At 37.3% G+C, this 22,396-nt stretch overlaps 1 protein-coding gene across 5 annotated transcripts in view; it reads left to right on the top strand.

Moving 5' to 3' along the window:
• The window catches only part of khdrbs2 (KH domain containing, RNA binding, signal transduction associated 2), a 99,281-nt gene that overhangs the window by 36,792 nt on the left and 40,093 nt on the right, over window positions 1-22,396 (top strand). For all 5 annotated transcript variants that reach the window (XR_008301496.1, XR_008301494.1, XR_008301495.1 and 2 more), the window contains exons 3-5: window positions 2,188-2,304; window positions 7,641-7,787; window positions 17,264-17,391. Coding sequence is in view for 2 of the 5 variants with exons in the window: in XM_026934461.3 (XP_026790262.1) it covers window positions 2,188-2,304; window positions 7,641-7,787; window positions 17,264-17,391 (392 nt within the window). In the remaining 3 variants the exon portion in view is untranslated. The remainder of the gene's footprint in view (window positions 1-2,187; window positions 2,305-7,640; window positions 7,788-17,263; window positions 17,392-22,396) is intronic.

Here is a 22,396-nt window from a genome sequence, read left to right as displayed (position 1 = left end):
TGTAGTGCAGCAGGTGGTAGAATTTAGAACATTAAGTTTAAACATAGCTACGTACCAATTTTGTTTTGCGAAAGACAATAAGCAGTAGGGTTTTTTTCTTTCTGTGGTTCTCGAGCCTACTTTGTCTGTCAGACAACTTCGAAAAAAAAAAACCACAAATAGCCTGGACATAAAATCCTCTTTTCCCAGACACCTGGGCTACTGATTTGTCCACCCCTGAGTGTATGCTTAAGTGCATCTTCGAAAAATCTACTGCTAAACATGTAATAAAGAAAGAACAATGTGTAAAATAATGAGATAAGGGATTCCTTGGCAAAGTAAAGAGAATTGTTGAACAAACACAGACTTTCCACCTCGTTAGTTTCCTCTCTGAGGTGGAAACAAAATCATGTGATTACAGGCAGGTGTCAGGTGATTTTTAAAGTGAATTTAATGGTAATATTAACAAACTCATTTGCATTCTTCCACAGATTTGCACCAAGCATAATTAAGAAAATAGCAAGGCAAATGTCTGGTATGACTGCTACTTAATAATTAACAGTCCCTCTCTTTTGCTGTAAAAAGCAAAATAGAGGGTTTTTAATTTTTATAGGCTCACACTTTAAAGGCTTGTGAATTCACATATAAGTGAATTGGCTTTTTTTTTTTTTTTTACATTCGTCGTAATCACTGCTTTAATGTCTACATTTCACATAATTTTGCATAAAAAGTGTAATATGTCATACTATATGTCTTTTTTTGAATGATGGTAAGATTGTGTTGGTGATTGGTTAATAGATGGAGTAGAAAGAAAAAAGTGGAAAAAATATGAGTAACTGGTCTCGCTGACTTTTAGCCCACTGTGAGTGTGAAATGTTAGTTGTTGCCCCAAGCCAATTCTTTGATAGCTCATCATCTACGCTGTGTGACTAGAATCCACATTGCAGATAAATTCATTGGCCCTTCTTCATCAAAGCCACATAGAAATGAGCATATGAGTGCCAGGAATGACATACAAACTACTCTGCATCTGATTCTAGAAATTGTCATATGAAATCCCAATAAGCAGTGATTTGAGATTTGCCTGTATTGTCCCTGTTAAATAAATAAACAGTAAAATGATGCAACAGCATTGGCTGCATGGAAACAAGCCCTCACTCACTCCATTATCTACATGTCAGAATACGACAAACCACAATTTTCCCTCATACACATCTAATTTACATAGAACATGCCTTAATTTATGCTAGTGTTGAAACAGTGAGTCAATAGAAAATAAAGCATTCAGCAAACGACAATCATCCCAAATCCAAGGAAAAATAAATCCAGTGCGGGGAGTTATTTTCTGTGAAGTTGAAATGCTGTGAAGTAGAGATGCGTGTATCGAATGTTGCTTTGATATAACGTCATATTTGATATTTGCATAACACCACTGAAATAAACAAATTGAAATACTTGAAACTCTTCCAGAAATACATGAAAGAAATGAATCAAACACCTAAAACAGACGATCGAAATGAATAAAATCCACTTGCGCAATTATGATTATCAATTATATTTGCTATTTTATTGTTATACTAAACCACTTACTATATTTTGAGGATATTGATACTGTTTTGGATTTTTTGCAAATCAAGCATTTTTCAGGTTGTTAAAATGTTACACTAAGATTTACACAATCAGACATGAGATAAAGTGGTTACTGCAAGTGAGTGAGTGAGAGAGAGTTTTTGCTGGAAATTCCATAAGCTTGATTGAGCAGATTTGAAAGTATGCAAAGTTTATGAATAACTATGTTATGCCTCCTGCAAGCACAGACCTCTGGGGCACTCTACAGATCTTTATTGGCATCTGCACATGTTCTAATATCAAGTCTGAAAATCCAAAAGGTCTTTATTGACCCTGAACATTGATTAGCCAGGTGAGAGACTGCACTCCCTAAAGATAGACGTTCGTACTCCAACATACAGCTTACGAAGAAGCACAAACCTTCCTGTTATTAGTGCTAAAACAATTAATTGCTGGGCATGTTAGAAAGTGAATTGATTTTTTTTAACCAATTTTTTGTGCAGTTAATATGTTTGGGGCTGTGACTGACTTTGTCCGTGATGGAAAAACCTATAGATGTTTTTTATTGACTCTGAAGTAAGAGAACTGTCAAGAAGCATGAGAGACCCACAGTATTGCTTTTTCTCTTCTCCATTACAGTTTAATTTTGTTGGGAAACTGCTCGGGCCCCGGGGCAATTCCATGAAAAGATTACAAGAGGAAACCGGAGCGAAGATGTCCATCCTTGGCAAGGGCTCAATGAGAGATAAAGACAAGGTAGGCTAACAGCATCCTGCGTTTGCTTTTGATTTCCTTCTCTGAAATGCATACGACATACAATATTCACTTTGAATTATCCCTGAACACATTAATATGTAAAGCAGTATTTGGAAACATCGAACTACTCAGTAGAAATATTAATAGAATTATACGTATTAAAATGCATTTATTTCACCCAATTTGAGAATATAGTTTATGTGTCATTACTCATAATGCTGCATTGAGAGGAAAAGACTGTATACAGCAATTCTCCTTTACCAGAGCTATTTATCCTTTAGACTCTCAGTCCCCTGAAAGCGTGTCTGTGTAAGTCTAAGCACAGCTTCAGCAGCTACTGCCACTCAGGGAGAGGAAGAAATGTAAAAATATATGCTGTGTAGAAACACTTTTATTTTTAGAATTTTTAAAACGACTTTGATCAGAGTCAAGATCAGATCCAGACAAGACCAATTTTCAATCTACTGACAAGTGGATTCAGCATTTTTAAATGACTACCAGGCTGAAACTAATCTAATTTGACAATAAAGTGATCCCAAACAAATATGCTACTCTGATATAACAATATTGCCTGTATGATTTAGCAAGATTGCTAGGTAGTAATGCTAGTACTGGTTATAATATATGCTATGTATATATGTATAATATGTTATGTTTAACATATTATGTATAATATGTTATGTTATTAGTAAGATATCTATCATTCCAAGATTTCTTGGTATAATACTTCTGCAGTAAAAAGATACCATGGTATGTTGAGACATGAACAGCTAAACTATAGTTGCTTCTGCAAGGAGGTTCAGACTTGGCCATAGATAAACCAAACATACTTCCAGATTACCACAGAAATGGTTAAAGAAACACAAAATCAGTGTATTGCAATGACCATGTCAGTCTCCTGTGGTCTGAATTGAAGAAGGAAGTCCGCATGCACAAAATGTAAAGGCGATTAAAATGTTCTGCATGGAAGAATGGACCAGCATCTGTCTACAAGAATTTCCAACCTTGTTAGACAATACAAGAAGAGACCCAGTGCTGTTATACAAAAATATTAACTTAAAGAGTGGTGATAATTTTGAAACCAGTGTTTTGTAGAAAGTACTACTTAAAAAAAAACCTTTTTGTGTTTGAAAAAAATTCAAATATACAGTATTTCATAAAGGGTTCGAGTAATAGCTATTTTCATGTGCCAACACTTTATTTCTGAGAAAGACTGAAAATGCAGATAAAGGTGCACAATTGAGTCCTGCTGCATTTCATTTGGTTTCTGAAGGAAATAGTGGTGCTGGAAACTGTAAAGACAGTGAGTGATGATTATCAATCAGCTGTACAGTATCACCTCAACCACTCTGTCACCACATTCAGTTGCCCAGGATTTTAGACAGGAGTGAAAGAAATGATATCAATATTGCAATAAAATATCCAGTACTATTACCTATATTGTATTGCAGCTATTGTTTGTAGTCTATTTGCTGTTAGACTGGCATGCATGACAAACTGCATGTTTGGTTTAATGAGATTTACAAATTAAAACAAACCGTAAGTAACAAGTATCAGGTTGGAGGTTAGGACATTTTATTAATATTTTATTAGCTTTTAGAACATCAAGTGTGTGTGTGTGTGTTTGATGAGGTAGTATTGTGCAAACATATTGCCAAAAGTTTGTGTACACCTGACCATTCCACCCACATGTGGGTCTTCCCCAAATTGTTGCCACAAATTTGGAAGCACACAATTGTATATGATGTCTTTGTATGCTGTAGCATTACAGTTTCTTCACTGGAACTAAGGGGCCCAAACATGACAATGCCCCTGTGCACAAATCAGAGTCCATAAAGAAATAGTTTGCCAAGGTTGGTGTGGAAGAACTTTTGTGGCCTGCACAGAGCCCTGACCTCAACCCCACAGAACACCTTTGGCATGAACTGGAACACTGACTGCACCCCAGGCCTCCTCACCTAACATCAGTGCCTGACTTCACTAACGCTCTTGTGGATGAATGAGCACAAATCCCCACAGCCATGCTCCAGAATCTAATGAAAGCCTTCCCATAAGCGTGGAGGTTACTATAGCAGCACAGGTTGAACTAAATCTCGAACGGGATGTTCAAAATGCGTGTGTGATGTTTGTGTGATGGTCAGGTGTCCACAAACTTTTGGTCAAATAGTGAAGTATTTGTTAACAGTGTGAGATCAGTGTGAAATTAGTAAATTGTGTAGATTTATGTCAAACATTGGTGTGGATAGTGTATTGTTTTCTCTTGATCTAAGTGTGTCTAGTGTGGGAGTTTAGTTAGTTAGGATATTAACATCGAGCCTCATTTATCAATCTTTTAGAAATTCTAAGTGTAAATGTTTTCATAGAGCAGATCTAACACAAAATTCCCACCAGATTTACAAAAGTTATTGATCTTCTTTGTACTCATGTGTGTGTATTGATGAACTCCAATCAGTTGTACCAAGTGTATTCACAGCACAGCTGATTTACATTTAGTGACTCCCACTATAAATGACAAACTGATGACTTAATGGTGAAAGAGCGGCTCCTAAGCATAACATGCGCTAAATCTTCCTGTAATGTAGCTCAGCCACTGCAGTGCATTCACTACCACAAACACACTAACTGTTCTTCCTTTTATATTTCTTTTTGTTTTAACTGAATTGCTAGTCTTTTTTAAACTAATTTATAGATTAGTCTTGAATGACTTTCCATTAACTCATCAATATGAAAGAACTGAGCTTCACAAAATTTTCATTAAATTTGTTTTATACACATTTTATTAAATATGTATAAAATTGCAGCAATTATATGATCCGATGTTTATTAAATATATTTGAGAATTTATTTTTTCTGAAATTCGTTGGAAGTGTTTGTTTTTTCTGAATATAAATATGATTAAACTCATATTTTTTAAAACGTCCTTCAACTTCAGCATCACTAAATATTGTGATACATTATCAAGTATGCCTACATGATATTTTTGTCATTTTGCTTACCTCTAGGCAAAGGCATTTGAAAGGGCTTCTCAGTGATGGGCTGTAATTAAGTGGGCTGCTTGTTTGGTGCTGCTTCTTTCATTGTTTTTCTCTTGTCTCTCAGGCTCTCTGGCTTTGTGTTGGAGAGACAAAGCATTTTATTATGTAGTCTGCTAAGTGTTGAAACCCCAGACTGTATTATTATTATTATTATTATTATTATTATTATTACCTATTTTCTTCAGCATTTATTTTATTAACATTGACCTTTTTTAACAGAGTTTTAAAGCTGCCTCAGAAATGACATTTTCATGTTTCTTAGCAGAATTAAAAACACCATCTTTGGTACCAGCATGATTGTTATTTATCCAGCAGCTAATTTTAGGTTAGGATATATCCATTTACTTTTAATATAGCTCAAATACGTCCAGATTGGGGCTTTAATAAGCTTTAACCAACTTAAATATTGCTTTCTGCAGCATCACTGTTATCTTCTGTCTGTCAGCGAGAGTGACGCAGCCACACAGGAGCCAGAGCTCGCTCATTAATATCTGAGATGCAGTTTTTGCAATGGAAACAGATTTTTTTTAGCCAAAATAAGATGCATAATTTATGTGCAGAGTCAGAACAGTGCAGTTGTACCTCCCGTGTTACTCTCTTTGAGAAGCAGCACAAGGACAGATTCACACACTGCTTAATATTTCTCTTGAAGTTCCTAATTTCAATCAGGCATACCTGATCCACACTGTAATATCTTCTGCGGATCTAATTTAAGCTCTAAACATTATTAAGTGAACAAAAGCTGATCATTATTTTCATATGTGTTCAGGAAACCTCACTGAAAGGAGTATTTGACAGATCGTCTTATACCATCAGACAGAAACTAGGTTACAAAACTGTAGCTGTCAGTACACCATGTACCCCTTTTTCACTAAGAATAAACATAAAAAAGGAAAGACTTGTCATTATGTCATATTTCTAGAGGGTTCTGGTGCACTTAGACTCACTTCAGTACCTTTTGAATCATACCCTGAAAGACAGACTCAGCTTTTAAAACAATGAGCCATGCTGCATTTGCTCTCTGCTTGACATAAAAGGAAATTTAAAGCTTTCCGACTTGAGACAGTGAAATGTAATCTCACTGAAAGTTCTTCTATCTTGGACAAGACAGGAAATAAAACAAATACTCAGTTTGGGTTTCTTTTCTTCCTATTGTTCACACTACTGCTATAGCATCTCTCTCTCTCTCTCTCTCTCTCTCTCTCACACACACGCACACACACACACACAAACAGAGGAAAACTTAAATCTTAAACGTTAGAAAATGAGTGCAACGTGAACGAAACAAAATATCAGGAGTGTCTTCTGACCTTCATTCAAAGGCGCATATGAAGTGATTGGGTCAGTGACATTGCGCTGATGTTGCAGCAACTATTAGTTAGTGATAATCAGAAATGAAGAGTCTGCATGACTGATCGAGGGTCTGTGAATGCCTCCTCTAACAGAGCTCTTCAGACTTGGAGTACAAGCTCCAGGCAAAAGTAATCAACAGGAGGTGGTAATGTAGGCTGCGGTAATTACAAGTTTTTTGAAGAATAGTTACAGATGACCTTCAGCAATCAAATGGAATCAGGAAACTGAATGCCTCTCAGATAAATCCTAATTTTTTCCCCATCTCATAGTGGAAAATTAATCTGAGGGGTGGCTACATCAGTTTCTGTTGAACAGCTCTCAATATATATATATTTTACACCATAGAATTATTTGAATGTCCAGCTGTAAACCTCGGGCTTCCACACAGTACAGTGCAATTTAGATTCCTAAGGCAACGATTCGATATTTGTGTGTGATACATGTGGGGATACGTGTGGTGATATGGTTGCATTTTAAATCGATGCGTTCATTCAAATCGTCCAATCGTACACCCCTAATAAAAACAGCTACATGTGATATGTTCTATGTTTAATTATTTGTACTTGCCCATGATATTTTCTAACGAATTTCATAAATTTAGTTCGTATTTAGTTCAACCCTGACCAGGCACTCACAAAGGATGAATGAATGAAAGTTGTAAATGCATCCTGTTAATGACTTGATTTGTCCACTAGTGCCAGAATGAAAGTAGCTTCTTTTTCTTTTTTTTTTGCATCCTGCGGGATCCCAGTCTTAATGCACGACCTCTAGTTTCAACCAAATGCCCTGTGGACCTTTCTGGCTTACTAAAAACTTAAACCTGAATATCAGTATTGTATCTGTGTAGAGCATATTACCTGTTCAATCCGAATAATGTAATGTTTGTATTCGGTTACATCCCTAACAGAGACCGGACAGAACTAAACCCACTGAATTTCTCACTTGCAGGAAGAAGAGCTGAGGAAAAGTGGGGAGGCCAAATATGCCCATTTGAACAACGATCTCCATGTTTTAATTGAAGTCTTCGCACCACCTGGAGAGGCGTATTCCCGCATGAGCCATGCCTTGGAGGAAATTAAAAAATTCCTGGTTCCTGTAAGTTCATTCAGGCTGCTTCATTTCTTTTTAACTCCTAAAGGATAACTGCACCATTTTTTCCCTCTGATTAACTATCCAGCTGTAGGTAAGACACTTCCTCCTTCATGCTAATTAAAACAAAAAGGGGATTGGAAGCTTAAGCATGTGGCTAACTCTGATGAAGATAGATTATGATAGACGTTTCTCGAATATGGTATGTTGCTGTTGACTTCAGTACTGTCACATTATGTAAAGTATGCAATTTTTCGCTAACATCTATGAAAAATAATAACTGTTCCTATTACACGGAGGCTGCATATTTGCTTTGTAATATGTTTCCACAGAGTGCAGGAGTTAGGCATGGATTCAAAAGCTTCTCTCAGCATTTTTCAATCTACAGCTCCAGCTAGGAGCAGTATGAATCCCAATGTTAATAAGCTCAGCTATATAGGAGGGGAAAAAGCCCTACTGTGTTTTTCCTCAAGCCTAAAGCATTTGCCAACCAATAATTAATGCTCCTGCTGTAATATACTGTATGCGAGGAGTCTACACTGTAGGACTGTGGCTGTGTGAGATGATGGCCTCAGGTGAAGGCGTTTGAAGAGACTCTCATGCTACTTTACCCATCATGCCCAAAGCCATACCCTCAGCCTTTGGAGTGTGGCTCTCCCTCAGCAGAAGTACTGTGCTAGCCACAAGGCTTTGTCTACTAATCTCGTTTAGTCCCCACTGTGGACTAGGCATACATTTCAAACAGATAGAAGATTCTGTGAGGTAAAAAGATTTGACAGGACAAAGACACTGAAGATCTTTTCCAAGATGTTTATCTTTGTCATAATATTAAAGGAGTCTAAAATCAGCTCCGGAATTACTGGCACCCTTAGTAAATACGGATATGAAAAAATGTCTGTGTTAATTATCTTAATCTCACACTGACAATATGAGAAGTCTAAACTGTAATTGAATTAAATTTATCCTGAGGGAGATTTAAAAAAAAAACAAACACAAATGGCAAAATTATTGGCACCCCTAGACATTCCTGTGGAAAAAATATATCCAAAGCATGTTCCCATTTATATTTTACTTACAGTATATTTTACTTTAAAGTTCACATGAGTGTTTAGGAACTCTTAAAGCAGTCATCCATGACTTCATGTTTCACTGGGGTATAAATATGAGGTGACACAGAGGCCAACTTCCCTTAGTCATTCATCCACTTGGGGAAGATTAGAGAACACACAAATGAAATACAATCAAAGTGTGTTGACCTTCATAAACAAGATAATGCCTATGAAAAATTGCTACACACAGGAAATGCCCATTTCCATTCTTATTGCAATAATTAAGTTTAAAACAACAAGAGATGTAATGAATCTGCCTAGAAGTGAATGCATGTATATTTCCCCCATGCACAGTGAGGAGGATGGTTAAAGAGGAAAATTTCTAATCAAAAATCAGTACGGGGTCACCATGTCTCAACAATAGTAATTAAATGTCACCTCTACTCCAGCAAACTATATGGAAAGTTTTAATTGAAACTCTGGCTGTATCTGCAAAGAAGCTGCAGCTGGGTGGTTGTTGGGCCTTTCAAGTGGCACAATGATCCAAAACATGCATCCGAATCCACACAAAACGCTTCAGTGACCACGGAATCAAGCTTTGATTCTGCCATACCAGTTCCCTGACCTAAATCCCTTTTTAAAAAACCTGTGGGGTGAGCTGAAGATGAGAGCCCACAAGAGAGGACCTGGAGGATCTAGAGAGATTGTGCATTAAGAATAGGTTTCCCAAAGACTCAGTGCTAATAGGTTGCATAATAATTGACACATAGTTTCTTATAAGGGTTTTTTTTTTTGTTGTTGTTGTTGCATAATTTACTTCCATTAAAGGTTAGATTTCTCTCACATTTTTCAGTGTGAGATTAAGCTAATTTTCACATAACCATTTTACACATCTTTACCAAGGATGCCAAGAGTTCTGGGGCAGAGTGCACACAGTAATGTGATTTAGTGCCAGGTTGAGCTTAGTCTTGTGCTAAATTAGCAAATGCAAGCAACTGCTAAGCATCATAACAGAAACCCTCTAGATTTTGGGCTGAATTTTTAAAGATAAATGAGGATGAATCTGTGTGCTCTGAGGCAGGACACAAGTGTGTGTGCTCAGTGTGAGGTTTATTAGAGCGAAGTCCATAGTGAGGGGCAATACACAGGCAGACCGGGTTAAACTCATGTAATCCGTATCATAAACTAAGCAAATAGGTAAGGTTCAAACCACGAACGAACCTCTGGCCACAACAAGACACATGAGAAATAAGTTCAATATTCACTGCAGAAGCAAAATAAAACTTGGGAAAGGAACAAACAAAAACACAGAGCATATGTACAGACATTATCCAGATGAAAATGAGACACAGGTGCACATAATAACAGACTAATAACATGATGAGGGCAGAGATTGGACCAAAACAAAATTGAAACAGAAGCACATGGCACTGTTGCCATGGGAGTCACGATGCAAAGCAAGACTATGGAGTTTTTCAAATGTTATTAACTGGTCAATTGAATCAACTGACTGGAACATATTAATTCAACATATTACAAGTACTACATTCTAGCAAGCTTAGTAAAAGCTACAACAGTAATGCTGGCCATTAGATACTGGACAGTTTGTTATATTTGACAGGAAGCAAAGGAGAACTCTTTAGGTATAAAATACCCAAGAACAACATAGTAGAGCAATAATTATTATACAAAAACATGGATAAAGGCTAGATGATGGTGAAGCGTCAGGGTACCCGGTTTGACCCTGAGCTCGGCTTATTGCCTGTGTGGAGATCCTCATTTTCTCCCTATGTTCATGTGGGTTTCATCGCACTATCCAAAAACTAATTGGCTATGCTAAATTGATCCTAGGTGCAAAGGGGTGTGTGTGTGTGTGTGTGTGTGTGTGTGTGCATGGTGCCCTGCGATGGACTGGTGTCCTATCCAGGTGAATTCCAGCACTAAGTGTTCCTGGGAATGGCTCCGGATCCACTACAACCCTGATCAGGATAAAGCAGTTAGTGAAGATGAATGAATAACGGGGACATTAAAGGTATCTCTAATAGTTAGAATAGATGGTAGCATAGCTCTATACAGCTTCATGGCACCTGGCCCATTAGATTTTTTAGGTTTCTACTGAATGCACACAAGTTCTGTGTATGATAGCTTTGTCAGTATCTCCACAGTTGTTTACCACCCATAAGGCATCGGCAACGCACTGTACTGCCATCTGCTGTATTTCTATCAGGTGAGAGTCGTACACCACAGAAGCACTGTTGATTGTGGGGCATTCATTAGTGAGGAGACGTGTAGAGATGTCAGACGAGAAACAGACCATGAACGTATAGTAATATTCCCTTATAGCATTGTTAGCAGTGGTGGTAGACCTGTTTGTTGGCAATGTGCAGTCAAAAGCTCAATCATTTATCATAATAAAATACTAGGGATTTTATACAAAAGAGATTAAATGCAATGGACTAATAAGTACAGTAGGACCTCCATATCTGCGGGGAGGTAGGTTCCAAGCCCCCAGTGGATGCTTAAAACCGCAGATAGTAGCTAACACTATATGATGTACATACCTATGATAAAGTCTAATATATAAATTAGGCACAACAAAACATTAACAACAATAACTACTAATAAAATAGAACAACTATAATAATACAAGTTATGTGAATGTGGTCGCTCTCTCTCTTTTAAAATATTTAGAAGTGCTACAGCAATTGTATCACAAATTTATTTTTATTTTTTAACAATTTCACAGATAGAAGATTCGTGCTTACTACACATTTTAGCAACCTCAGCATACAAATTTTTTTCTTTCCCTATTAAATCGAGAATTTTCACATTTTCACGTAAAGGAAGCATTTCACGACTTCTCTTCGGCACATTTGCCATCATCACTACTCTTGTGCTTTGGGGCCATTATTAAGCAAAATAAGGGTTACTTGAACACAAGCACTGTGATAGTGTGAGTTGATCTGATAACCGAGATCCACATGAGATTTCATCATGTTACTCAGAATGGCACACAACTTAAATTATGAATGTTTACTGTATTTCTGGAATATTCTATTTAATTTTTTTTGGATGGCGGTCAACCGTGGTTAAGTGAAACCGCGGTAACTGAAACAGCGGATATGGGGGTTTTACTGTATATTGTGACAAGACAAGATTTAGACCAGGGTTATACATTAGTGCTGGAGTTTATTTTCAATCATGTGACCAAAATCAATATATTATTCATTTGGAATTCATTAAAGTGGTTTATACCACAGTGCTGTTGAATTCCTGATTCTGATTGATTACATTTCTGTAACAGAATCTCTGACGTTAGTTCTAGCTACAAGGGAAATCACAATTATATCAATGCACTCATTCTAATACATTATTGTTTCTATAGTTACTTCCACAGGGACTTGTATAGCAGACTCTTTACATAAGTGTAAAAGTGTAAAAGTGTACAAAATGTGTAATTGTTCATATGGTGAAGTTTTGAGGAGACATTTTTGTAGCATTTATGGAAGGAGTCTTCATTGTCCATGCTTTGTAACAGTCAGGGGTAAAGCTGTAAGATTTCTGATACTGGGAATTCTCTGTAATATGGTGCATATCACTGTCTTATTAACTTCAAGACAGAGAAACAGAGAGACTGGTGCTGCTTAGTGATAACTGGAACTGACCTGATTCATGGACGTTCCACAACAACACTAAACGGATAAAATGTACAATGTGTAAATGTTAATAAATAAAAGAAAGTGTTGAAATTGCTGTGGTATACGACTATTACTTTGGGATGTGCTGTTATAGGAAAATAATCAACTTAATATTCAAGAAAATAATCAACTTGGCTTCATGTTGGTCTGCATCACACCACTGCATCTTTGATTATTTTCTTATAACAGCTCACTCACAAGAGCTTTATTCCTTAATTCGATTAAAGTTTGTATATTAAGGTTATATACAGTATAAGTGCTTTCTAAAATAAATTTCATTTTTATATGAATTCCCATTTTAACATTTAATTCCCAGTGATTGAGCTTGAGGAAATACCATTTTGGGCTTTTCCATGGGGTATTTTTCTACTGAGAAACAATAGCTTCAATGCAATCTTTTTTGCCAAACAAAGATAAGACTGTAGTGCATACGTATATTCATTTCTGCTGTGAGGTATGGGCTGGAATGATTCTGGCAGTGGCTTTTCTTGGCTTTTCAGAATATTGATGTGAGTGGTGCTTCTTCGTTTGCCTGGTTGGATAGAGAGCAGGGCTGAGAGCTGGGATTCGTGCCACTAGTTGGCAAATTTCAGGCGGACGTGTGAGTCTCTTCACAGGAGTGGATGTTCTGAGAATGTCAATGGCTGTTGAGTAGCTTGTTTAAGAAGCCAGCGTGATACAGCAGGCAGTGTCTTTTTGCTCAAAGCTATTTTTTCAATTATTCAGGCTGTTACTTTATGGCAGCAGGTTCTAGACATGAGTTAGTGGGTCTTAATCCAGTCCTCCCAGTGCCCCAGAAGGTACACAGTTTTGCTGTGTACCTTCTCAACTTACAAAATGGGGACAGAGCAAAAAATGTACTGTTATGTACGTAAACTGAGCAAGGAAATCAGAAGTACACTATGTGGATACCAGACCATCACAACCACATGTGCTTTTGGATACTTTGTGGATATTAGACCATCACACCCACATGTGCTTTTGGATACTTTGTGGATATTAGACCATCACACCCACAAGGTGCTTTTTGAACATCCCATTCAGCATTAACATTTCCCTTCACTCCAACTAAGGGGCCAAAACCTCTTCCAGTGATGCCTCTGTGCATAAAGCGAGGTCCATGAAGACAAGGTTTGTCATGATCACTGTGGCAGAAGTCGAGTGGCCTGCACAGAGCCCTGACCTCAACCCCATTGAACATGTTTGGGATGAACTGGAACTGCTACTGCACCCCAGGCCTCTTCGCCCGACATCAGTGCATGAGCTCACTAATACTCTTGTGGCTGAATGAGCAAATCCCCATAGCCATGCTCCAGAATCTAATGAAAGCCTTCCCAGAATAGTGGAGGTTATTGTAACAGCAAAGGGAGACTAAATCTGGAATAGGATGATCAAAAAGCACATATGGGTGTGATGGTCAGGTGTCTACAAACTTTTGGCCATATAGTGTACATTTAATGTTGTGGAACGTCCTGGTAACAGGGTTATATTATAGCAGCTATAAAAACAGCCTCTCTTTTTTCTTTATCTTGAAGTTAATAAGACAAAAAAAAGCACAGTGTCCTTTGTTCTGAAGACTTTTCCGTGGCTGACCCCCTGGGACTCCTTCCTAATACAAATCTTCACCATATGAACAATTATATATAGTTCTTTGTTAAATAACAACATGTTATTCATCGGTTATTCATCATTATTAGCATTAGGTTATGTGTAGCATCTGGCATACAAGTCTCTGTGAACGAGTTGTTACTATAGAAACGATAATGTATTACGAAAGGACACGTTATATAAACCTATCATTTGAATTGCAGCCAGATCTACTGTCAGAGCTGTGCTGATTTAGAAAATTAATCAACACCTTCAGATTTGAGGATTCAACAGCGCTATGGTATAATGAGTTATACAGTAATCTTACCATCATGCTGTTCCCCTCTCTGATCTCTGATGCCTGCTCCTTAATTCTGGTAAGAGCTAATCAATCATCCAAATTAAGCCACTGACTTTCCATTAAAGCTCCTCAAACAATGTTGGCCTAGCTTTAACTTAGCTCCAGCCCTCCTTCAGCAGCACCATGCAGTAAGATGACATCACCACGGCAAAATATGTCTTTAACGCCTACATATGTTTATACATACAATAAGCATATTCTTGTAAAAGCAGCAAGCAAATGCAATATACATCAACAGGTCAAAGATGCCATACAGTATATACAGTATATTTTTATTAACATGCAAGAGCATGCCTCATGGTTTGCCTTTGGCAGGAAATTATTCATCATAGGTGTTTGGTGTATGATAAAGAATTTGTCTCTAATGAGTTTACATGTCTGTAATCGGCAAGTAGCTGCACTGCTCTGACCCTGGGTTCCTATTGCTTCTATGCTGACTCCCAATGCCTAAGCTAACTTCTTGCACATCCACTTTCCATCAGAACATAATTAGCTCTGCCATCAGATACCCTTCATGAAGAATCTGTCAATAAATGTGTTCACGTTAAAAACATTTCCATCCATTGTGTGAAATGCAGGTGTTATAGTCTAAATATATTTTATTATACATAGCTATAGAATATATGATTCATGTCTGAATGAACGAATCCTCAAGCCGGGTTGTATTTAAACATCACAGCAGCGTATACAGTATACATCCAAACTTTTCCTGACAAATTCTAAGCATCTCAGAACCTTTTTTACATCCATGTGCAGTTAGTAACTAATTTGTATTTTAACACTTTCCTGTAAACTTCTTTCTTGCGCATATAACAGCCAGACAAATCGAATTAAGACATGATTACATGGTGCATTTACAAAAGTACAAACAAAAGAAGAGATTAAAAAGAAAATGGGGTTTTGAGGACAGCGTCTCAGTCCTGAGCAGCAGGCTCTTTATTGATTGTTGACTGGATCACGATGAAAAGGCCACTCTTGTCTCCATGCCATTTCTAATATTTTCTTGTGCCCAGCTGTTACGGCAAACAGGAAGGGGAATAAGTGGCTGGTGGAAATGAGGATCCATTTATCTGCCTGTGGTACTGACAAGATAATAAAATAAGAGCTATCCATGCTGTAATCGGCCTTGTGATTCAGGGCCCTGTCATGTTCAATCAGATGGGTGAGGGGGACTTTATAAATGCAGGAAGTGGTGGTATTCTTTCACAACACAATACGCTGATAGCTGGTGTGAAGCAGAGTTAATAAGCCATCTCTCTGTTTCTCTTCTACCTGTGTTATTGTCCTTGTAGTCTAAATGAAAGATTCATGTTCATTTTTGTGTCATAGCATACATTATGTGTTTTGACATCTGATCTCATTTTCATTTTAACTTTCTTAGAATTGTGTGCTGAGTCACAAAATTATCATTTCTTCGCTCATAGCAGCAGGAAAAACCACATAATACTATTCCTCTACTCCAATACGCAGATCCAAAGCATTGCATGGTTTATAGTGCTTTACAAAAATACTTGTATGGACAAAAATAGATTTCTGGTGGAAGTTTGTGAATGATGGATTGTCTGCATTTTGAATTACTGATCTACTTCAATAGCCTAAACCCGGAGCAAACTTGTCATGCTGTTAAAGGAAAACAATACATCTGCAAAAACATTCCAGAACGACAACAAAAAAACCCTCCAGAAGAACATTGCACTACTTTTTGATATGCCTGGTTTTGTTTGGTTAAATATATAATTGTAGTGATTAGAGATGGCACAGTAACACTTTTGCTTTTCTAATACCGATACTGAACCCATGAGTATCAGCCGATACCGATATCCATTTGATATTGTTTTCTTTAAAAACTACTAAGCTACCGTAATTTTTCTGTTTACTGAACCACTTCACGGTTAAACACTTTCACACAAAATCACTTACACTGTATATATAATAAATAAATATGTTCCTCTTTCGGCTGCTCCTATTAGGGGTCGTCACCGCGGATCATTGGTCCATTGGTTTGATTTGGCACAGTTTTTTCACGCTGGATGCCCTTCCTGACGCAACCCTCCCCAATTTTATCCAGGCTTGGGACCGGTACTGAGAGCACACTGTTGCATGCAACCCCAGTGGCTGGGGTTGATAAACATTTCCAGTTCCAAAAATACATTTCTTTTCCAAATCCAATTCCGATCTTTGCCATTTGTTACAGGAGCCAATATCCGCTATGTCAGATCAGTGCCATCTCTAGTAGTAAAGCTTCCGTTCTTCCGACTTGCTGATAGCAACTCATTAGGCACTTGGTAGAATTGGAGAAGCTTTTACATACCAGAACTACACTACACTGAGCTACAAAGTTACTTATTGTGACATTTATGTAAGTCAGTGTCTATGTAAGTGTCATAACAATCTTACGTCAACAGAAATTAATGTCACGACAAAAATGAACAAAAAGAATGTTGGAATAAGCATTTATTTATATAATGTATGCTCGTATGTTTATGTCAGTTGTTATGAAGGGCTTATGTAGGTGCCATCACCCATCACCATAAATAAAGTGTCACTGAAAATACTAAGCAATGCAATAGCACACTCTTTGTAATCAAGACATGTTTGGAGTCCTTTTACTTCTTTAGAGTTGTGCTAGATCTGCAAGGCTAATGGAGTAATGGAAAATTAAGACCACCATGATTTTTCCAGTATATCTGTAGACTCATGTGGTGTCTTTTTAAGAAGCTGTAATGATAAGGATTATGAACCTGGTGTAGTGTTCAGTGATTGGCATGCTGCTTTCTCTTCCCGCAGGATTACAATGATGAGATCAGGCAAGAGCAGCTGCGTGAGCTGTCCTACCTAAACGGCTCTGATGACCCAAGCAGAGGAAGGAGTGTCCGAGGACGTGGCATACGGCTCACCTCCACAGCTGCCACACGGTATGGACCAGTCCATCCTTTAAATCATGACCGCTACGCCTCAGACGCAACGCATTTAGCTTTCTGGAGATTGAAGTCATCATAAGTCAGTGCTGAATGAATCTCATTTTGATTGAGTGGCTAAATAAAAAAGAAATACATACACGACTGACACTCACATCTTATTTATCCCCTAGGAGAAGCTTCGGAAAATACTGAAACGTAAAACCGGGGAATTAAAGCCAGTTTTAAGACTCAGACATCTGTTGTGCTTGGTTATGATGTGCCCTAAGCACCTCTGGCTCAAAGTGACTCGATGAGGTTATCAGATGAAACTTTAATTGCTCCTCATCAAAAACATCTTAGGCTTATTATAATACATTATTCATGCTCAGTCTCACATCTCAAATATGTTCTCTACTTTAATTTATATTTCATATGTTCTACACTTGCCCTGGCTTGTAATAGTTTCAGAAGAAGCAGGATTCCCTTGACAGAGTGACAGCTTGCACTACCTCAGGTGGTAATGGATCCAAAATGCAGCTCTGTTGTTGGTAGACAGCTTTACCTTCCCTGTAGTATCCACGAACCATTAAACTGCTGTATAGCCTGCTATTCTTCCCTTCATACTGCTTATATGCTCCAACATAATGAGACTTGTTTATATTGAAATACTTGTAAAATATAGGTGCTGATTTGTTGTTTGGTGAAATTAGTGGTTGTCTGCCATGCTGATGTCACATGGGGTCATTGCTAGCAGAGTTACAATGGTGCTTAATAGGAGAACAATTTCACTGTTAGCTCCTAAAAACAAAAAACCAAGAGCTTTTTTTTCACATATTAATGCGAAATCTCATAATAATGGGAAATCCAGTGTAGAATTCATGCGGACAGAAAGCACTGAATTCAAAGTTCAAGAATGCAATGCAGCTGTATGAAGCAGTTGTGCTGAGTTACGGCAGAGACTCGGCTCAGCTAGTTGGAGAGCTACGAAATGGCAAGCGTAATGGTGTTGATGGTATTGGCATGAAAGATGAAGCTTTGGAAGCTGACCTGTTTGAGCAGAGTGTACAGATTAGGAGGTGGATAGACTAAAGGACTAAAGCACTGCAGCATTGCTCTTTTTAGGTAGAGATGAAGCAAGGGCTAAATCCCACTGCAGGACTATCACCAGGTAGTAGAACAGAATTACAAAAGAAGTCATTCAAGATCACGTTAATTATAAATATTAATATGCAAGTCATTCAGGTAGTGTTGGATGAGGATAAGGACTTAAAATGGTCACTCTCTCAAATATGAAATAATGCTATGTCTTTTCTTTTACTGTCAGTGCAGCTCAAAGAGTAGTAGACCTTCAGTCAGAAATAAGTATACCTGTAAAGTACACTTATGCAAAGTATTTTCATTTTCTATTTTTTTCTATCATTTAAATCTTTGATCAAGATTCCTAATACTATCATGTTATAGTACAAACACTACATGTTTTTTTTTTTTATTACTATCCATAATAGCAGTCACATAGCAGGTAAATGAAAAGTACAATGGATATAAAAAGTTTACACACCCCTGTTAAAATGGCATGTTTTTGTGATGTAATAAATGAAACCAAGATAAATCAGAACTTTTTCTACCCTCAATGTGAAATTACAAAGTATAAAAATTAAGTGAAAAACAAAACGTTTTAGGGGAAAATATGAAAAATATAGTAACATAACATAGTTGCGTAAGTGTGCACACCCCTAGACTAATACTTGTTGAAGTACCTTTTGATTTTATTACACCACTCAGTCTTTTTGGGTAGGAGTCTATTAGTGTGGCACATCTTGACCTGGCAATAGTTTCCCACTCTTTCTTGGAAAAACATTCTAGAGCTGTCAAATTGTCAAGGCATTTCTTGTGCACAGCCTGCTTCAGGTCAGCCCACAGATTTTTAGCTGGATTCAGGTCTGGGCTCTGGCTAAGCCATTCAACAACATAGATCTTCTTTTGGTTAAGCCATTCCTTTGTTGATTCGGATGTATGCTTTGGGTTATTGTCATGCTGAAAGGTTAAATTCCTTTTCATCTTCAGCTTACTAGCAGACACCTGAAGGTTCTGCACTGAAATCGACTGGTATTTGTAGCTATTCATAATTCCCTCCACCTTCATAAAAACCCCAGTTCTGGCTGAAAAAAAAGCAGCTTTAAAGCATGATGCTGCCACCACCATGCTGCACCACTGGTATGGTATTCTTTTGAGGATGTGCTTTTTTTTTTTTTTTTTTTGCACCAAACATAACTTTTGGAATTATGGAATTATTATACCTTTTGGAATTGGTCTCGTCAGACCATAACCCATTTTGCCACATGGTTTATTGGGGCTTGGATGTTTTTTGTGAGAAAGGGCTTCCATCTAGTCACCTTAGCCCATAGCCCAGACATGTGAAGAATATGAAAGATTGTTGTCACATGCAGAGAGTAATCAGTACATGTCAGATATTCCTGCAGCTCCTTTACAGTTGCCATAGGTCTCTTGGCAGCCTCCCTGGTAAGGTTTTGTCTTGTCCTTTTATAAATTTTGGAGGGATGTCCTGTTCTTGTAATGGCACTGTGGTGCTCCATTTTCTCCACATGTTGATGATGGCCTTTACACTGTTCCATGGTACATCTAATGTTTTGGAAATTCTTTTATACCCTTCTCCTGATACGTGAGATAACGTACATGCTTTGTAAGCTCTTTGCAGACCAGGGCTACAGAAACAGCTGATCTTTTTTATTTAGGGTTAATCAGAATAATTTCCTTGATGACAGCTATATGATAATTATTTTGGAATATGAGATTGAATGTGATTGATTCATTCTGAACACAGCCACATCCCCAATTATAAAAGGGTTTGCACACTTATGCAACTAATTTATTGTAACTTTTTTAATTTTCCAATTTTTCCCTAAAATATTTCTGATTGCCTTTCACTTAATTTTTATATGTTGTAATTTCACATTGAGGGTGGAAAAAGTTCTTACATGATTTATCGTGGTTTCATTTTTTTTAATTCACAAAAACCAGGCATTTTAACAGGGGTGTGTAGACTTTTATATCCATTATATTATTACCAAAAGTGAATCTTTCACTTTTGAAACTGTCCCAGGCATTGCTACAGAATACATAAAAATACACTGAATTGCCTGTTTATGAGATACATTTGTCTAAAAGCTGATAAACTGGCAACTCAGTGTAAAAAAACAGAAATCGAGGAAGAGCCCAGTTCATGGCTGGAGGCTTAAATATGACATGGGAGAATTGTTTTCTGCTGAATTGAGTCCTCAAATATGAGTGTGCTACAGGCTGCTGTTAGAGCACAGCAAATAAAGGTGGAATGGAAGCAGACAGATTCAATTTAAAAACTCTTATATACATCCACGATCAAAAGAAGTTCAGAATGGCACACCTACTCAACTAGACTCAACTGTGTCTGAAGGTCAGTCCCTTATTCGAAGAGAAAATACAGCTTATAAAAACTTTTCAGAACGGATGGTAATATACCAGGCAGTAATTGCAGGGAACAACCTTCCTTCACCTATTATAAAATGAGTAAAAAAACTGAAAAGTTCAATCCCAGAGCACAGTAGTCTGGTAAAAAATACTTCTTGTTGAGTCACTGTCAAAATTTGTATCAATGATTAAATGTAAAACTAGTATTTTCCCCGTCTGTATTTTGTAATGTACAGTGCCTTGCAGAAGTATTCACCCCCTTGAACTTGTCCACATTTTTGTTGTGTTACAACCTGGAACTGAAATAGACTCAATTGGGATTATATGAATGATTATGAAATTATGTAGCCCATTTTACTGATGTGGGGGAAAGTTAATAAGGTTTGCACAATTTTTTGTTGTTGTCAAGTTATGATTGCATAAGTATTCACCCCCATTGCTGTGAAACCCCTAAATCAGTTTTGGTACAACCAGTTGCTGTCAGAATACACATTATAGGATGAAGTTGACCAGTTGAATGGAGTTGTCCTACGTACAAATAAAGTGCCATGTGATCTCGGTATAAATACACTTGTCCCTGGAGGACCACAGAGTTATGTTAGAGAACATAAACAAACATCATCATGAAGACCAAGGAGATATCAAAACATGTCCAGAACAAAGTTCTGGAAAAGCATTAATCGAAATCTTGGCTTCCAGCAGGACGACAAGCCTAAGCACACTGCCAAAGCTACACTGGAGTGGCTCAAAACTAAGAACCTGAATGTGTTTACAATGCCCCAGTCAAAGCCCTAAATCCAATTAAGAATCTGTGTCAAGATTTAAAAACTGCTTTTCACCAACCTAACAGAGCTTGAGCAATTCTAACAAGAAGAATGTATGTGATATTCATGGAGATTGTGTGTTAAGCAACTTGCAAAAATTTATTTATATAAAGCAATTTATTGTATTTTTATTCACAGTCATAAGAAAAGCTACACAGCTAACCCTATCCCTCACCATAAGTGTAATCGTCCATAACTTACTAATCACGTGAATGCATATAAATTTACAATCATAAGATGTTGTGGTCTAAAACGAAAATGGAGGTTAAATGGCAATAGATTGTAGCTCTATACTGAGGAAAGTCTAAAATTCTAAAATAAAATCTGAAGTTTCTTTCTTTCATGCAATTAGAATAGGTCTTTTTATTTTTTTCCCCTAATAATTGTTGTTTATCTGATCTTGCTGATTGCTTTTCACTCAGATCAGTGTGTTTCCCATGTCAAAGCAGGTCCAAATTCTAATAAAAACATTTTTCTGATGATAGCAGACCTCTGACAGCTGATTTACCTTTTATTTTGTCTTTGTGTTTTTGACATTTATTTTCATAAGATTGTGAGGAAGACCAGATTTTCCCCGTCACTTACACTTGCAGTAAAGGCTGCAGGTTTGGCATATTGGCAGGTTATGTTTCAGAATGTGTGCAGTGTGAAAGCAGAATGACCTTGGACTGCTACAGATCATCAGAATGGGGTTTTCTATCCAGCCTAAATATCGCAGAAATATTTTTACT

The sequence above is a fragment of the Pangasianodon hypophthalmus genome, chromosome 3 (assembly GCF_027358585.1).
Source record: "Pangasianodon hypophthalmus isolate fPanHyp1 chromosome 3, fPanHyp1.pri, whole genome shotgun sequence".
Classification (NCBI taxonomy): Eukaryota; Metazoa; Chordata; class Actinopteri; order Siluriformes; family Pangasiidae; genus Pangasianodon; species Pangasianodon hypophthalmus.
This window is presented reverse-complemented; position numbering and strand designations above follow the sequence as displayed.